Source organism: Dendrobates tinctorius, unplaced genomic scaffold (genome assembly GCF_039654945.1).
Source record: "Dendrobates tinctorius isolate UK_male_01 unplaced genomic scaffold, ASM3965494v1 ptg000139l, whole genome shotgun sequence".
Taxonomy (NCBI): domain Eukaryota; kingdom Metazoa; phylum Chordata; class Amphibia; order Anura; family Dendrobatidae; genus Dendrobates; species Dendrobates tinctorius.
The window spans coordinates 7,452,837-7,471,749 of NW_027361807.1; the positions used below are offsets into that span (position 1 = coordinate 7,452,837).

The 18,913-nt window shown below is 47.8% G+C and overlaps 1 protein-coding gene across 6 annotated transcripts in view; it reads right to left on the minus strand.

Annotated features, from left to right (window-relative positions):
* The window catches only part of UIMC1 (ubiquitin interaction motif containing 1), a 273,520-nt gene that overhangs the window by 70,699 nt on the left and 183,908 nt on the right, over positions 1-18,913 (minus strand). For 5 of the 6 annotated variants that reach the window (XM_073544992.1, XM_073544993.1, XM_073544991.1 and 2 more), the window contains exons 9-10: positions 2,196-2,352; positions 1,876-1,951 (exon numbers count right to left, since the gene is read on the minus strand). In XM_073544992.1, coding sequence (XP_073401093.1) covers positions 1,876-1,951; positions 2,196-2,352 — 233 coding nt within the window. Of the gene's footprint in view, positions 1-1,867; positions 1,952-2,195; positions 2,353-18,913 lie in introns of all 6 variants that reach the window. The other variant, XM_073544995.1, reaches the window with a different exon arrangement.

Here is an 18,913-nt window from a genome sequence, read left to right on the forward strand (position 1 = left end):
ATTACAGCGATACCAGATTTAGAACAGTTTATGTTTGGCTGTGTCACACAATAAATAAAGCATTTTATTGCAAAAACTGCATTGTCATATTTTGAGAGCTATAATTTTTCAATATTTCGGCCGACAGTCATGTGAGGGCTTGTGTTTTTGAGGGTCAAGTTGACATTTTTATTAGTACCCTTTTCGGGCACATGACATTTTTTGCTTTCTATTCCAATTTTTGGGAGGCAGAATAAACAAAAACAAGCAATCCAGGAGTAGTTTTGTTTTCTTTTTATGCCCATCAACGTAGGGTAAAATTGATAAGGCAGCTTAATTCTTCGGGTTAGTATGATTACAGCGATACCACATTTATAACATTTTTTATGTTTTGGTGCTTTTACACAAAAACTATTTAAATAGAAAAAATAGTTATTTTTGCATTGCTTTATTGTGAGAGCTATAACTTTATTTTTCCGGTGATGGAGCTGTATGGTGGCTTTTTTTTTGCGGGACAAGATGACGTTTTCAGCTATACCATTCTTATTTACAGTCGTCTTTTTGATCTTGTTTTATTCCACTTTTTTTCATCATACCGCCGAACAAAAAATAGTTTGTATGTTCCATGATGGTGTTAATTAGTGTGACTGTTTCATGGGGCAGGTCATTCCGGATGCGGCAATAATTTTTTTATTTTTTTTTTCACATAAAAACAGAAGTTTATTGATACAATGTATTTTTAATTTATTATTTTCAGATTTTTTACAATTTTGTATTTTACTGAGTCCCACTATAGGACTTCCACTTTTACAGCTCTGATCGCTGTTATAAACCATTGTGCATTGCAATGGTTTGTAACTGTCAGTGCTGCACTGATAGAAGTTAGTTAGAAACATGCATTGCGCATGATCTACCAAACTTTCTAGAGCCTGGTGACCCGAATGTCATTATGGAGACATCGGTTCACCATGGAAACGATTGGGAACCAGTGAGGATGTTGCGGGGGCTCCTTCTAAATGCTGCAAACGATAAAATGAAAAAACGTATACTCCTCTCCGGTGCCGTTCCAGTGGTGTAGGCACATGCGTTTCCAGGGCTCTCATGCGGTTGTTATGACAAATGAGCCCCAGCGATTAATCAGCGCAGTCACTGGCCAGCCTTTGAACAAACTGAACATGAAAAGGAAGTAAAGGTTGCTCTCTCACTTCCTCTTCATGGTCAATTTGTAGGAAGGTTTGGACAGGGATGTCAGGGCTTATTGATCGCCGGGCTCACATGTCATAACAACTGCATGAGAGCCCAGGGAACATGAGTGCCGACACTGCTGGAATCGTGTCGGCACGGGAGGTAAGCATAAGCTTTTTTATTTTATCGGGGCCAAACATTTAGATCAAGAAAGGGTTGTCCTAGTAGTGGACAACCACTTTAATTTTAAATTGTTTGTAATAACTTTATTTTTTTTTCTATCATAGTCTTTTATAAAGTGAATTGTAAAGTCAGAAGTCAATAGCATTTTCTTTTCTTAGGCTGAGTGCCAACAATCAGGAATAGTGTCGCTTTGGACGCAGCATATTTTCACTGAGTCCAAAAGACTGCATTGTACTTTACAAGCACAGTGCCCACTGTGCTTTCTAACGCTGCGGTGAGGAATTCCGAGCCGCAACAGGTCAACTTCTGTGCGGAGACGCCTAGTCTCCTGGGCGTATTATCCCCAATAGAATGTCACTGCATGCAGTAAATCTGCACAGTTCAAACACACGTGTTTTGAAGTGCGTAATGTAGAACACAGGGTTTTGGACGCAGTGAAAATATACTATTACTGATCGTGGGCACAAAGCCTTACACAGCATACTATTCACCTATATCAAGGTAACAAAAAAGAGCATACCTACTTACTTGCCATAGCGCTTAGGAGTTAAGCTGATGGATGATCTATCACGGCTTCTCAGCAAATTATTTCTTGATCGCAAGACTAAACAAATAAAACAAAAAGACATACACTGACATTACAATGGTAACACATACATAAATCTGCTGTGTAAGAACATTACCAAGTGAAAAACTATTTATATGTTTACTAGCATTATAGATGAAGAACACTAGCAGCGCTCTAGTAGCAAATAATTATTAATTAGAACTAGACATCTAAAATGACAATTTAATTGTAGAAATAATTTGCAGTTTCACATTATATTAAAATTACAGTCTATACTAACCGGTCAATTCTCGCTGAAAATTTACCCCATCACAGTATGCCGCATGTCTTTCAATTTCGGTTGGAGGGTATGTAAAATCACATATTGGACAAACAACATCTTTGGAAATCATTTTATCCGAGCAAGTAATGTCAGAAGGTTCAGAAGACATACAGGCCTGAAGAAGAAAAAAAAAAAAAAGAAGAATTAATACAAAATAGAAAAGAAGCACATGTCAAATGCTTGACCCGCAAATGTCATTGAAAATAAATGTATTGACTGGGCCAGAAAATAAGCAATCAGCTGGAGACAAATATTAGATATAGTACAACCAGAACAATAGTGCTTGACCTGTGTTTCATGAAGAAAGGACTGTCATGCATTCTGAAATCTGACCAATCAGAAACTTCCCCATGCTACTCAGTCATGCACTTGTTTAACTTAAAGAGGTTGTCCACTACTTTTTTATTGATAACTTATCCTAAGGATGGGTCATCAATGTCTGATCGACATGGGTCTGACACCTGGCACCCCCGCCGATCAGCTGTTCTGTGTCTGTGGCAGAGATTGCGGCTCACTCTTCTGATAGCTGCTGCGGCAAAATGCTCATTTGATCAGTAACATTTTCAGATTTTATTTTCATGCTCTTTCAAACGCTCTAAAAGAGTTTCTCATTCGAATATTCAAACAATTTTTGCCCCTTTTCGTGATACACTCTTAAAATACCTGGGGGGGGGGGAATGTTAAACCCTTCACCCCAAAGTCTGTTTTCATCTTCCTGACGAGACAGAATTATTTTTCAATTCTCACAAATGTCACTTTATGTGATAACGCTGGAACGCTTCAACGGATCCCACTGATGCTGAGAGGACACCTTTTTCATAACTCATTGTGCTTCTTGTAAGTGGTATATAAGGGTCCATATAATTTGAATTTATGAAAATATCGAAAACAGGATTTTTTGTTGCTTACCGTAAAATCTGTTTCTCTGAGCCTTCATTGGGGGACACAGAAACCATGGGTGTATGCTGCTGCCACTAGGAGGCTGACACTATGCAAATAAAAAAGTTAGCTCCTCCTCCGCAGTGTACACCCCACCGACAGGAAGTAGGATGCTCAGCTAGTGAGAAAGCAGTAGGAGAAGCAATCTGTAACGAGATAAAAACAGAAAACACAAATCCATACTGTAACAATATTATACAGTAAACGGTGCTGTTCAACTTGGGAGGGTGCTGTGTCCCCCAATGAAGGCTCAGAGAAACAGATTTTACGGTAAGCAACAAAAAATCCTGTTTTCTCTATCGCCTTATTGGGGGACACAGAAACCATGGGACGTCCCAAAGCAGTCCTCAAGGGGAGGGAACAGCAAATAACCCCATCAGGACGAGGGAGTCACCCTCGTCACCTGCAAGGTCACCTGCGAGGTCTTCTTTACCCCGACCGGCACTTGCCGAAGCTAGGCATGGGTTGTGAGAAACCTTATGGACCTGTGGAGGACCAATGACCGTACTGCAGAGGAGCCAGACGAAGGCCCAAAAAGTATCGCCAGGAGGACACGCACTGCCCGGGCAGTGTGCGTCGTACTGAAAAGAACGCAGTCCCTCCTGGGCCGGCAACCCTACTAATGTCGACCAGAATCCGCGAGCAGACGCTGACCTGAAGGCCAGAGGACCTCTATACCTCAAGCCCGAGCTTGATAAGTACCGTTGCTGTGGCCAGGTAGCCTGATGAGAGCACGCCACGAAGGGAAAATTCGAGGTGGATGAAAGAGAGAGAATTTAGAGAGATGTAGAGTGGACCCTTGACCTACAGGAAGTGTACCACAGCTGCTATAGAGTCTGAGGCGCCCTAGGAGTGGTGGAGAGCCTGAAAGGGAAGGCTACCAACTGAAAAGGAAAATGAACCCGTACGTTGCAAAAGCAGATATCTCCAAAGCCCTGAAGAAATCAGGACCTGGATAAGAGCTTCATGGAAAAATCATGCGATTCGCAGGAGGCAAATGCTGAACGAAGAAAAATTTCCACCTGAGAAAAAGGATGGTCTCCATCCTAGATCCCGGAAAGGCACGCTGAGGAAAAAGCGCTGAAGTACGACGAGGTTCAGCCTGAGGAAGGAAAGCGCTTGTCCTTCCGGTGACCTCCCCAATAATTAAGCGATTGGAGCTACCCGGAAGAAACGGGAAGCTGGTGAGGGACTTGTTTGGAGATAATTTCGCTCGTGAGATCGAAAGCCAAATGAACCCCTAGAAGGGAACGATGAGGCGAAAACCCATGTTTCCATGCAAGTGGAATTTTTTGGACAGTGAGGACGATCAAATCTTCTGACTGGTCCCCAGCAAGAATGCTCTGATGAGCAAGCTAGGCCACGTGTCTATAGAACTTTGCAACACGAGTAGAGACTAAGACAGGACACTATAAAGCGGCGGATGGTTTCAAGGTTGACCTTGCCAACTACTGTGTGAATTAGCCGTGGAATCTCTGAGGGATGCACTTCTGGGACAGGAAGGACCGTAGTAGTGGGAGACTTGGAACCGTAGGGTTCGTAATCGCAGAAGTAGAGATATACTAAGGCGCCCTCTTGCTTGGAAACGGCTGAAGGCCGTTCTGTGAGAAAATGACAAGGCCTGAGAACAGGCCACTGAGAACCTGCGAAAGAGCCAAACACTGAAAACGTACTGAATAGAACCAGGGGATAATCTGGATCTCATCGCCGCGATGTAGGCTCAGGATGGCTATAAAGAGACAACTGATTGCTCCACTAAGGAGGTAGAACGGAGACTACTGGATGACTGAGATGCAAAGGGAGATAAATCCAGCACCCCGGGATGAGTGTGGATATGGACAAAAATAGTGTAGTTGGACTTAGAAAAGTGATTAGTCGAGTAAGGAAAGTTCAAGCAAAACATGGAGTATGATAACTGTAAGAAAAGTTGGCTCTAGGTAGATCAAATAGACACCAGAAGACAACTAGGCTGACGAAAGGCAGGTCAATTTGTATGACGATGTAAACGACCGAAACCATCCCGGACCCTCTGGAGCAGGGAGGGGATTACGGTGTGTAGACCTGCTAGCCTAAGTCTAAGACAAAACGCGCCTGAGGATAACAGTGAAAAGATACAATACTAGCCGAAGGAAGAAACGCGTTATCACCAGACTCATTCTTGGATCCAGGACTGGAACAGCTTTTTACCCCGGTCGATGCTTGCGCAGAGTTAGATCCCACTCCTGTGAGGTGGGATACTTTTTCCCGGTCACGGTCAGAAGACCCATGTCTGAGCTGCTGAAGGCTTTACTCGGCGTCTGTAAGAAAGAATAGGTAAGTTTCGACAGATAAGGAGCGTATGGTAGTTTTGTTGCTCGAAGTCCCCTAAAGCAGGCTAGAACTTATAAACTACTATTTGCCAAACAGTAAAGATAGCTTCTGGCAAAAACTCCTGTGGTGCAACTCACACTTAGGGTACAGAACATGCCGCAGTAAAACCGCGACCATCAGTACCTGACCCGAGAGAGTCTGACCCACCTGAAGGTGGAGTATCCAGATATGTTGCTACCAAGATCCGCACTGTGGGACAGAGATCCGTTCTGTTTGGACATGGTAGTGGTTACGTTCAACTGTTAAACCACAGATGTGATTGACAATGAACTATGTAGCCGAGAGGTGTCTTTGACTCACCTGAAAGCGACTTATAACTGCGGCTGTAGCCTGCTATGAGCAATAAATGCCGGCACCTCACCTCAAGTGGCTTTTAGACGGGAGCTTAGGTAAAGGCTGCAAAAGACCGTGAGGAACGTGAGAGAGGACGCTTCTGACTCACCAGAAAACGGGACAGTATAGCCGGATCGGTATAGTTGATGGCCTCGGGTACGTTTGAGTTACCAGAGAGACGGCGTGTATTGACTAAACATGTCTGATAGAGGACTATTCACGTGCTCAATAAGGGATAGAGTACTGCTGCAATAGAACACGAAGAACCTGAAGGCAAGAGTGTCTGACTCACCTGAATACGGTACAGAACACCAGTACCACTGAAGCAGTCAACCCCAGACGCGTCTCCACAGTAATACAACCGTTTGAACTACTGTACCTGGTAGGTGATGCAGCCGCGGGATCTTGGCTCCTACTTACTCACGCCCGCCGCTTCTGAAGCCTGGATAGCGGATATAGCCTAGCTGCCGGGGCAGTCTAGGCCTAGATACCTGACGACATTAGGCAGAATAACGGCTTATGTGTTGCGGTCTAGGCCAGAATACCTGATGGCATTAGGCCGAATAACTGCTTCTGGCTGCGGTCTAGGTCTGAAAACCTGGCGGCATTAGGCAGAATAACGGCTTCTGTGATGCGGTCTAGGTCTGGGTACCTGACGGCATTAGGCAGAATAACGGCTTCTGTGATGCGGTCTAGGTCTGGGTACCTGACGGCATTAGGCAGAATAACGGCTTCTGTGATGCGGTCTAGGTCTGGGTACCTGACGGCATTAGGCAGAATAACGGCTTCTGTGATTCAGTCTAGGTCTGGGTACCTGACGGCATTAGGCAGAATAATGGCTTCTGTATTGCGGTATAGGACTGGGTACCTGACGACATTAGGCAGAATAACGGCTTCTGTGTTGCGGTCTAGGTCTGGATACCTGACGACATTAGGCAGAATAATGGCTTCATGCGTAGTAAGCCGTGCCACGAAGTCTGTAGTAAAGTAGATTCTGACCAGTCAATTCTTATGACTGTAGAACAGTAGGCCTGGGATCAGAAAGAGACTAAACACTACTCTCTGATGTGCGCCACGGTTCCAACTTCTGGAACAGCGAGTTGTGGTCAGCTTCTCTATCCACTGAGCCACAGCAGACAATTGCCGGATAACACGGACTTCTATTCAGCTAGAAGTCCGGCCCAAACACTGGAGACGTGAAGAGAAAGAAGCAGCACCCTGTTCTGCTTATAGCAGTATGAATCCAGCGTCCGGAGGGGGCTGCAGAAAATTGAAGGGAGAGTGCCTGTGAGCCGTAGATATGGAGTTGCTATGACAGGACCCCAACGTCTTTATGTGAAGCAATGGCTGAGACTTGCTCTGCTGAAAATCAGGGCACCAATCCGTAATGGCCGAAAAACACAACAACCGTGTGACAAAATCAGATCTCCGACATACTGATGCACTAGAAACTGCGCGGCAGAAGATTACAATTATGCCAGTATTTGAGTACTATTACGTCAGTGACTGTACAGCTCTAGAGTACAGTTACTTCAGAGACCGTACGGCTCCAGAAAAACCTTCAAGTTAGTGACTGTACGGCTCCAGAGACTGTACGACCGGGTCAACTGGGGGCTCCTGGACGGTGGGAGAGGACCACAGTGGAGGAATAGGAGAACGAAGTGGCGTAGAGTTAGACATGAGAACAATCCCACTAAGCGCTGCCAGAAGGTTAGGGGACAGGAGAGCAGAGGGGGGGGGGATCAGTCTGCAGTGCAGCTACTTACAGCAGATGTCCTGTATGAGACTTCATGGCTGTAGAGAGACAGGCAGGTCCCATAGCTGGATGCGGCTCCACTGTACCACAGCCGGAAAATAGCGTCTGCCAGAATACGCAGGGCAGAACGTGCGCGCTGTGAGGGCGGCCAGAGACCGGGAAGCCCACTCTCAGCTAAATGCGGGGCCCGGAGGAGCAATATGGCGGCGGCTCCCGTCCACAGTCTGAGGATAGCGGGCGGAGCCTGACGCCACACAGGAAGAGGCGAGAGGAGAAACGGGCGGGAAAAGGCCCGCCCGAAGCCGAGAGGAAGGGGGGGCGGAGTCAGCGCTTCCACTAGGCCCAAATGAAGCCGGGACCTAGATTACAGCCGGCGGCCGCCGGAGCGGGAGACCGCGGAGGACATACAATAGTGCCAAACGGGTCCCCACAGTGGCGCCAGGGTGCTAAAAGTGGCGCAAACAAAGTGCCATGACGCCGCTTAGACAGGCTGTACGGGGCACAAAGAACAGGAAGCCTCTGTGTGCCTAAACCCCCTCTCTTCCCCAAAGGATCTGCAAGGCAGTGCTGAGGCCCCTGAAACCAGTCGGAAGGGTATGAACTGCGCCAGCCGCCCAAACTACTATCTCTTTGAATAAAGGGTTGTTTTTTTTTTGTTTTTTTTATTTTTATTTTCCTTCTTTTCTCCTTCTTATCCCGTTTTCTTCACCTCTTCAGTGACTGGGGAGAAAAGAGGGAAAGTACCTCCTCAATCACGAAAATCGGACGTCCAGAATCCATGTTGCGGGACGTCCGTGTCTCCTCGACCGACAGGCTCTGGTGGGCGAGTGGGTGGGAGACGTAGGCAGGACCAGGTATTCTTTCTCTTGTGGGATCACCTATACACGCGCCTGTGTTAGGGATTTTGGGGTCCTGCCGTCCAGACATATGAGGATACGGGGTGGCAGTACACGCCGTACTCATAGTCTCTGTGTGGGAGTACAGTAGTGACTGTTCACACTGTATCCCTCCGGGAACCTGAAAGAAAACGACGCACATTGAGGTAGATAAGGGTCTAGTAAAAGACCCGTGTCCACCTCCTACTGACACTAAGCTAAACTGAGCATCCTACTTCCTGTCGGTGGGGTGTACACTGCGGAGGAGGAGCTAACTTTTTTATTTGCATAGTGTCAGCCTCCTAGTGGCAGCAGCATACACCCATGGTTTCTGTGTCCCCCAATAAGGCGATAGAGAAAATTTGACACAACTTTTTTAAAATTTTGCAATTTTTAAACTTTGAATTTGTATACCCTTAAACCAAATGATTATGCTACAGAAAAAAAACTTAACATTTACCAGATGTCTACTTTACATCAGCATCATTTTTCAAACCATTTTTTTTGTTAGCAAGCTAGAAAAGGTTAAAAGTTTATCAGCAATTTTTCCAACAAAAAAAAAAAAAAAAAAATGGTTTGTAAATTAAGGACTCAAGACAATAGACAATATCTCAATAGGGTCTTATCCAGGTAAACAACTATCAATAGATAGGGAGATTTGTTCACCTTGAGGGCTGGTGTCATCACAACCACTTATTTAACTTAATGCTGCAGACCCAGAGGATAAAGGAACATCAAGGTGAAACCGAATGGGTTAATTCCTGCACTGCCTGGACAAGGAGACTGTTGACAGATGGAGTCAACAGTGACTAGAGATTGGTGAATCTGAACAGTAAAGTACCGGAACACCTAATGTTCAAGCATGGACACCGAACATGGACTTCACCAGGAAGTCTGTGTTACTGTTCAGGTTCGCCCCCCCCCGAACAACGAGTGTTTGTCATGCTGTCATGTGCAGGTAAACGTTATACCTTCGATCATAGCTGTGGGCTCATGCTGTCATTTGACAGTGTGGGAACCGCAGCTCTCTGACCAGCGGTGATGATTTTACTGCCGATCAAAAGCGGTGTTTGCCGCGCTGTCATGCACATGACAGCTTAGCAAACACTGGATGTTTGAGCCCCCCATTCAACTGAATGGAGTCCAGGTTCGGGTACTGTTCTGGTACCCGAACCCAACTTTTTGTAACTCTTCAGAGAAACCTAACGGACCAGAACATCCAGGTGTCCGCTCATCTCTACATCTCTAACATTTTCACCTGAGGTTAAAGGGCCTATGTGACAGAAAATATGCAAAAAGTGACACCACCTCAAAGTGCTCAAAACCACATTCAAGAAGTTTACTAATTCTTTACTTGCTTCACAATAATAAGCGCAATGTGGAAGGAAAAACAACGCACATCATAACTTTTCCCGTAAAGATGTTGCATTAAGCCCCAAATTTTTACATTTTCACAATGATTACAGGATAACATGGACCTCAAACTTTGTTGTGCAGTTTTCTCCTTAGTACACCAATACTCCATAGGTGAATGGAAAACTACTATTTGAGCACATAGCAAGGCTCGCAAGGGAAAGTGGAGCATTTGACGTTTGGAGCACAAAATAGGCCATGTCGTGTTTACAAAGACCGTGATGTGCAACAGTGGAAACCCCACCAAACTGAACTCATTTTGGAAACTTCACCCCTCATGGAACTTATCGAGAGGTGTGGTGAGCACCTTGAATCCACACGTGCTTCACAGAATTTTTTTTAACACTGAGCCGTGAAAATGAAAAAACACATTTTTCCCACAAAAAATAGAATTAGACTTACCGGTAATTCGGTTTCTAGGAACCTTCCACGACGGTATACGGAGGTTGCCTCTTTGCCCTGATGGGGGACAGGAAACACAGAGAGGTTAAAAGGTCCTCCCACCTGTCAATGACTTATAACTGAGACCGTAGCCCTGGTTTACCTTCCAATTCCTAGATTTTTTTTATCCAGGAGTATAGGGTGGGAATTAGTGCTGCCGTGGAAGGTTCCTAGAAACCGAATTACCGGTAAGTCTAATTCTATTTTCGCTAGTCACCATCCACGACGGTATACGGAGGAATACCAACTAATTTGGCACTATGGAGGGACAACGGCCTGGAGAACTAGTCTTCGGCCGAAGACTAGATCCCTACTGGATGTTACATCCAGTCTATAATGCTTTGAGAAGGTATGGAGTGAAGACCACGTTGCTGCCCTGCAGATCTGCTCTGGAGATGCACCTGCTTTTTCTGCCCAGGTGTCACGGGGGCTTAGTTCAACTAAGGCTGAAAGACCCGGGGCCCCTGTGGTGTCCCTTTACTAGGGGAAACCCTGTCTGACCCTCAACCCAGGGTTTTTGCTGAAGGTGCAAATGCCTGAGCCTCCGACCTTTCCTTATCTCCTGCTCAGCCCTGCACTTAACCCTCCACCCTCCACCCAGTGAGAAGTCACCACCAAAGCTCCCACACAAATAATGACAGACAGGGAGAACTTAAACTGCACTGCGCCGCACACACACAGGAATAAACAGTAATGTGAACAGGGCACATCTAAACACAAATATGGGAAGGAGAAAGGATAACGACGGATCATACGACACCAGATATGAATCTCTCTCTCTCTTGAACACCTCCACTCCAGACCGGAACCACTTGGTATGAAACACAAGCTATAATCGGCGACGCCCATAGGCCAGCATGACTATTTAAAGACCGTGGGCGTGACTAACCATCCAACCTGGTCTCCAGCAGGATTAACCCCCGAGAGCCTGAAGATCAGGCCGGCGCCACTGAGGCTATAGTGGCTGGAGGTGGAACTACCTCTGCCTGCCGGATGCTGTGGTGTGAACAGCGTCCGACATGACAGTACCCCGTCTTCTACGAGGGACCCCAGGGCCCTCAAGACTCATAGGACCCGGCTTGTCCGGATGACGACGGTGAAAAGAACTGACCAGCCGATCCGCATGTATGTCTGAGGCTGGAACCCAAGACCTCTCCTCTGGACCATACCCCCGCCAGTGCACCAAATACTGAAGAGTACGGCGTACTACTCGAGAGTCCACTACCTTGGCGACCTCGAACTCTAACTCGCCATCCACCATGACTGGAGGTGGCATCGGCGTTGTGTCCACAGAGCCTACCACCTTTTTCAATAAAGCCCTGTGAAACACGTTGTGTATCTTGTACACTGCGGGAAGTTCCAACCGATAAGCCACTGGGTTAATGATGGCAGAAATCCTAAAAGGCCCAATAAACCTTGGACCCAGTTTTAAAGAAGGGATTTTGAGTTTTATGTTCTTCGTAGCTAACCACACCCATTCACCCACACACAGGTCCGGACCTGGCACGCGTCTACTGTCAGCCACCCGTTTGTACCTGGCACTCATGCTCAACAAACGCTGTTTCACCCGCCTCCAGACTGATGACAATTGGGCTCCTAGCTGATCCTCCTCCGGGACACCCCCGGAGACACCCTGACGTAAGGTACAAAACTGAGGATGTTGACCGTACACACAAAAGAATGGAGACTCTCCTGATGACTCTTGGCGGTGATTATTTAATGCGAATTCGGCCAGAGGAAGGAAAGTAGACCACTCCTCCTGGTTGTCGGACACAAAGCATCGTAAATACTGTTCAAGATTTTGGTTCATGCGCTCAGTTTGTCCATTAGACTGTGGATGAAACGCCGATGAATGTGACAACTTGATCCCCAACCTTGAGCAAAAAGCTTTCCAAAACCTCGCCACAAATTGCGTACCCCTATCAGATACTATGTCAGACGGTACTCCGTGGAGTCTGACCACCTCCTTCACAAATACCTGAGCCAACGTCTTAGCATTGGGCAAAGAAGACAACGCCACAAAATGCGCCATCTTTGAAAAACGGTCAACCACCACCAGGATGACCGTGTTCCCTGCCGAGGCTGGCAAGTCAGTGATAAAATCCATGGAGATTTCTGTCCATGGCCTATTGGGTACCCCCAGAGGCTGTAGCGTGCCAGCAGGATGGGTTCGGGGTGACTTAGCCCTAGCGCACGTGATGCAAGCTGCCACGTACGAGACCACGTCCTGCCGGATTTTGGGCCACCAGAAACGACGCGATACCAGCTCTAAGGTGCCCTTCACCCCTGGGTGACCAGCCAGTACCGAATCGTGGTGTTCCTTCAACACCTTAGGCCGAAGATGCAGGGGTACAAATGATTTGTTGGCGGGAAGTCCTGGTGGTACCTCCTCTTGGGCCTCGGCAATCTCCGCCTCTACCTCAGTCGTGAGAGCCGAGACCACTACCCCTTTCTGGAGGATGGGTACCGGCTCTTCCCGAGGTTCTCCCCCCGGAAAACACCTAGACAAAGCATCCGCCTTGGTGTTTTTAGCCCCGGGACGGTACGTCACAAGAAAATTGAAACGAGTAAAAAACAATGCCCAGCGAGCCTGCCTAGGAGACAGACGCTTGGCCGACTCCAGGTAGAGCAGATTCTTATGGTCGGTGATAACTGTGACCTGGTGAGCCGCCCCCTCCAAGAAGTGTCGCCATTCCTCAAAAGCCAGTTTGATGGCCAACAACTCCCTGTTGCCGATATCATAATTCCGTTCGGCCGGCGACAACTTCTTGGAGAAGTAGGCGCATGGATGCATCTCGCTCAAGGACGAGCCTTGAGACAGTACTGCCCCCACTCCCACCTCCGACGCATCAACCTCTACCACAAAAGGTTTAGACACGTCTGGTTGCACCAGAATGGGGGCTGAAGCAAAACTATTCTTCAGACGCTCAAATGCACGTATAGCCACCTCAGGCCAGTTCACCAGATCGGCACCCTTTTTTGTCATGTCCGTGAGCGGTTTGGCGACAGTCGAAAAGTGTTTTATAAATTTCCTATAATAATTCGCAAACCCCAGGAACCGCTGGAGTGCTTTCAGACTCTCCGGCCTCTCCCATTGCAACACCGCTTGCACCTTAGCGGTGTCCATTTTAAAACCAGCTGCGGACACAATATATCCCAAAAAGGGCAACTCCTGGACAAAAAATAAACATTTTTCCAGCTTAGCATAGAGCTGGTTCTCCCGGAGCAACTGTAACACCTGCCTAACATGCTGCAAATGAGTGTCCCGATCGCTAGAATAAATGAGGATATCATCCAGGTATACAATCACAAATCTCCCCAGGACATGAGCAAAGACATCATTAATAAAATGTTGGAAAACAGCAGGCGCGGTGGTCAACCCAAACGGCATAACCAGACTCTCAAAATGACCCTCAGGAGTGTTAAACGCCGTCTTCCACTCATCCCCCTGACGGACCCTTATGAGGTTATACGCCCCCCTGAGGTCCAGCTTGGAAAACCATTTTGCCCCCGCTACCTGGTTGAACAAATCCGGGATCAACGGCATTGGGTAGGGATCACGGATAGTAATCTGGTTTAACTCTCGGAAATCCAGACACGGGCGTAACCCCCCATCTTTCTTCTTAATGAAGAAAAACCCCGCGGCTACAGGCGAGGACGAAGGCCGGATGTGACCTTTGCTCAGACTCTCCGCGATGTAGTCTTTCAGAGCTTGTCTCTCAGGACCAGAAATATTAAACATCCTGGCCTTAGGTAATTTGGCCCCGGGTTTTAGCCTAATAGCACAGTCATAGGCTCTATGTGGAGGCAGTTCTGAGCAACCCTTCTCAGAGAAAACATCCGCAAAATCCTGCAAAGCCTCCGGCAGGCTGGGCGTCACGGCGGACACACATGTGGCCAAGCAATTGTCTTGGCAGAAACCACTCCATTGTACTATGTCCTGAGTTTTCCAATCAATTACCGGGTTGTGCCTGGACAGCCATGGAAAACCCAGGACCATTTGAGCTGGGAGATTACGGAGGACCCTACATGTAACCGACTCAGAATGTAGGACCCCAATGTGGAGTTTCACCTCTGCCACAAACTCAGTAATCTCCCCTTGAGGGAGGGGAACAGCATTAATGGTCACCACCTGTATGGGGTGAGGAAGTTTTTCAATCTTAAACCCGGCGGTGTGTGCAAACTCCTCATCTATGAGATTGGTGGCGGAACCGCTATCCACAAACACTGATATAGGTAGCTCTCTGCCGGCGACAATAACCTTGGCAGGGAGCATACATTGAGATACCATCATGGAGGATATGCATACGCTCAGTTGGGTCTCCTCCATACCCTCTGAGCTTAACAGTTTTCCGCCGGTGTGACCCTCTTAGGTAGTACCGGGCAAACGTTAACATAATGACCACCTTTACCACAGTAGAAACATGCTCCGGACTTCCGGACTCCCGGAGCGCGAGGCTGAACCTGTGCCACGCCAGCAATCTGCATAGGTTCAGGGGACTCATCTACTTCAACCACACCTGCACCTCTGTTTTCCCCCAGAGGTAGCGTCTCCTGTGCCCCCTGACGAAAACGGCGATCAATACGTATCACCAAACTCATGGCAGACTCCAATGATGCCGGAGTCTCATACATCAGGAGGGCTTGTTTCACCCTCCCTGATACCCCATGAATAAACTGGCTCCGCAGTGCTGGGTCATTCCACTGTGTGTCTACAGCCCAGCGGCGAAATTCCGAACAATAGTCTTCTGCCAAGCGCTCCCCCTGGCGGAGGGCGCGGATTTTAGATTCCGCTAGAGCCAGTCGGTCAGGGTCATCGTAAATGAGCCCGAGGGCAGAAAAAACATTATCGACCGAATGAAATGTAGCAGAGTCAGGTGGTAAGGAAAATGCCCATGCTTGGGGGTCACCACTCAGTAATGACAACACCAGCCCTACTCGCTGGGCCTCATTACCTGAGGAGATTGGCCGCATGCGGAAGTATAATTTGCAGGCCTCCCGAAATACGACAAATTTGCTGCGATCGCCTGAAAATCGTTCTGGCAGCGGAAACTTCGGCTCTGCACCGATACCTGCAGATGCCGTTTGCACCTTTGCTACTACCAGGCCCTGCTGCTGAACTGCCCCATTCAACTCGGAGACCTGTATGGACAGCGCCGCCAACTGGCGGGTTATGGAATCTAATGGATCCATGGACTCCTGAAAAAATGTGGGCCGATTATAATGTCACGGGGGCTTAGTTCAACTAAGGCTGAAAGACCCGGGGCCCCTGTGGTGTCCCTTTACTAGGGGAAACCCTGTCTGACCCTCAACCCAGGGTTTTTGCTGAAGGTGCAAATGCCTGAGCCTCCGACCTTTCCTTATCTCCTGCTCAGCCCTGCACTTAACCCTCCACCCTCCACCCAGTGAGAAGTCACCACCAAAGCTCCCACACAAATAATGACAGACAGGGAGAACTTAAACTGCACTGCGCCGCACACACACAGGAATAAACAGTAATGTGAACAGGGCACATCTAAACACAAATATGGGAAGGAGAAAGGATAACGACGGATCATACGACACCAGATATGAATCTCTCTCTCTCTTGAACACCTCCACTCCAGACCGGAACCACTTGGTATGAAACACAAGCTATAATCGGCGACGCCCATAGGCCAGCATGACTATTTAAAGACCGTGGGCGTGACTAACCATCCAACCTGGTCTCCAGCAGGATTAACCCCCGAGAGCCTGAAGATCAGGCCGGCGCCACTGAGGCTATAGTGGCTGGAGGTGGAACTACCTCTGCCTGCCGGATGCTGTGGTGTGAACAGCGTCCGACATGACACCAGGAGACCGAAGTAGATCTGGTTGAATGGGCCTTGATCCCCACTGGGGGAGGCATATTTTGAGTGATATATGCTTCCACTATAGCTTTTTTTATCCAATTGTATAGTGCTCTTTGCCACCTTTTACCCCTTGTTTTGACCTGAGGAGTGGACAAACAGATTTTGGTCGATTCTGTAAGGACGGGTTTGGTCCAAGTAATGTAGAACTATGCGTCAGAAGTCCAGAGTATGAAATTTTTCCTCTAACACTGGGTTTTCGCAAAATGCTGGTAGGACGATTTCTTGGGATCGATGGAACTCGGAGACTACCTTCGGAAGGAAGGAAGGGTTGAGACGAAGGACTATTGAGTCGTCTAACAAGCAAATAAGGCTCCCTTATCGATAGGGCTTGTAATTCGCTTACTCTCCTGGCTGTGGTTATGGCTACTAAGAAAACTGTTTTGTATGCCATGTTTTGAGGAGAGCAAGAAGACAAAGGTTCGAAGGGTGGACCTGCGAGCCCTTGAAGCACCAAGTTCAGATCCCATGGAGTGACTATTGTCTATTTTTTAGGATTCATTCTGATGGCCGAAGTCATGAATCTTTTGATCCAGCGATGACCTGCTAGATCTTGGTCGAAAACGGAGCTGAGACCTGGTCCTTCAAGTTTCTAGGTCTAATGCCGATCTCTAAACTCCTCTTTAAGAAATCCAAAATTTTTGACATGTTTGGCCTGAGCGGATCTGGTAAGTTAGGTAAACAGAAAGATGAAAACTTTTTACAAATTTTGTTGTAAATAGCGTTAGTTACCGGCTTTCTGGATTTCTGTAGGGTAGCGATTACCGGATCTGACAACCCCTTGGATCTTAGTACCTGGGCCTCAGTAACCATGCTGCCAGATTCCACTTCTGTGGGTTTGCGTGGCGAATCGGCCCCTGTGAGAGGAGATAGCGCATAGGCCAGGTGAAAGTCCCAATCCTGGGCCAGGGCATCCACTCCCCTGGAATGGTCTCTGGGGTTTAGGGAAAAAAAGGCTTCGACCTGTGCGTTTTGGTGAGAGGCGAAAAGGTTGATTTCTGGTAGGCCCCACCTGTCTATTAGGAATCTGAAGCTCCTGCTGTTTAGGCTCCATTCTCCAGGATGGATGTCCTGGCTACTTAAGAAGTCTGCTTGTATGTTGGAGGTGACCTTTAGATGGACCGCTGTCAGGGACAACAGGTGTTTTTCGGCCCAACAGAATATTCGAGCGGAGATTCCTTTCAGGCTGCTGAATTTTGTACTGCCCTGGTGCTTGATGTGAGCCACTGCGGTAATGTTGTCCAAATATACTCGGATGTGATGTCCCGAAATCTGATGACCAGCCGCCAGGAGGGCTTCTTCCACAGCTTTCAGCTCCCTGAAATTGGATGATTTCCCACTCGTGGTCTGATCCCAAAGTCATTGAAATGGAGTCTGATTTACCATTGCCCCCCAGCCCCTTCTGCTGGCATCCGACGTGACTGTAGTCAGCGGAATCTGATTCCAACTCACGCCTCTGCGGAGGTTTCTGGCGTTCATCCACCATGCTAGAGAAGCTCTTACTCGACCCGGCGTGTGCAATTTCTTGTTCAGCGTACCAGGATGACCGTTCCAGTTTTCCAAGATGTGAGCCTGGAGGGTTCTGGAGTGAGCTTGAGCCCAGGCTACTGACTGTATAGACACCGTCATAGAGCCTAAGACCGACATGCCTTCCCGGAGTGTAGGGGACCTTATGTCCCTGAATTTCTTGACCTTTGATATTAAGGTTAGACGGTGCTCGTCCGGAAGGAAGGACATTTGTTTTGCGGAGTCTAAAAGAACCCCCAGAAACTTCCTGGTCTTGGAGGGCTGCAGCTGAGATTTTTTCAAATTGGGGATCCATCCCAGAGACCTGAACGTATCCAGGGTTTTTGACACATGGGTTTCCAGGGTCGCCTCGGTGGAAGCTACTATCAGGAGGTCGTCCAGGTAAGGCACTATACAGACGCCCTGGTTCCTGATGAATAACACTGCTTCTGCCATTACCTTGGAGAAAACTCTTGGCGCCGAGGAGATGCCAAATGGAAGGACGTTGAACTGATAAGTGCTCCACCTGAGGACTCCCCTGTACCACGAACCTCAGATATTTCCTGTGTCTCGGGTGGATTGGAATATGAAAATAGGCATCCTTTAAGTCCATGGTTGACATAAGGAAAAGTGGCCCGATCAGGGGGATGGCTGACCTTACTGATTCCATTTTGAACTTTCGGTATTTTACATGCCAGTTCAGTGCCTTTAAATTTATAATAAGGGCCTCGCCTGATGGTTTGGTTACCAGAAACAACCGAGAGTAATGGCCCAGACCCCATTCTGATTCTGGGACCAGGGAGATTGCGTTTGACCCCATGAGGCTTCTGAGACGTAACCGCAGTGTTGTCTGGTCTTTTGGGGTCGGGAGGCAAGTGACTTTTAGACTCTGTGGAGGGGAGGAGATAAACTTTATCAATAGGCCCTCCCTGATGACGTTGAGAACCCAGTGAGAACTGGTGATGGTTTCCCACTGATGTACGTATTTTGAGAGTCTCCCCCCCACCGGGTCGAAGTCATTGCTTATCTAGTTGGGCCTGCTGCTGCTGTGGGACAAGAATATTTTTTCCCCTACCCTTCGGGTAGCTCCATCTCCCTTTTTCGCCTTAGCCTCTTGCGTGGGAGGTCTGAGCTTGTGGGGCACGAAAGGGCCGC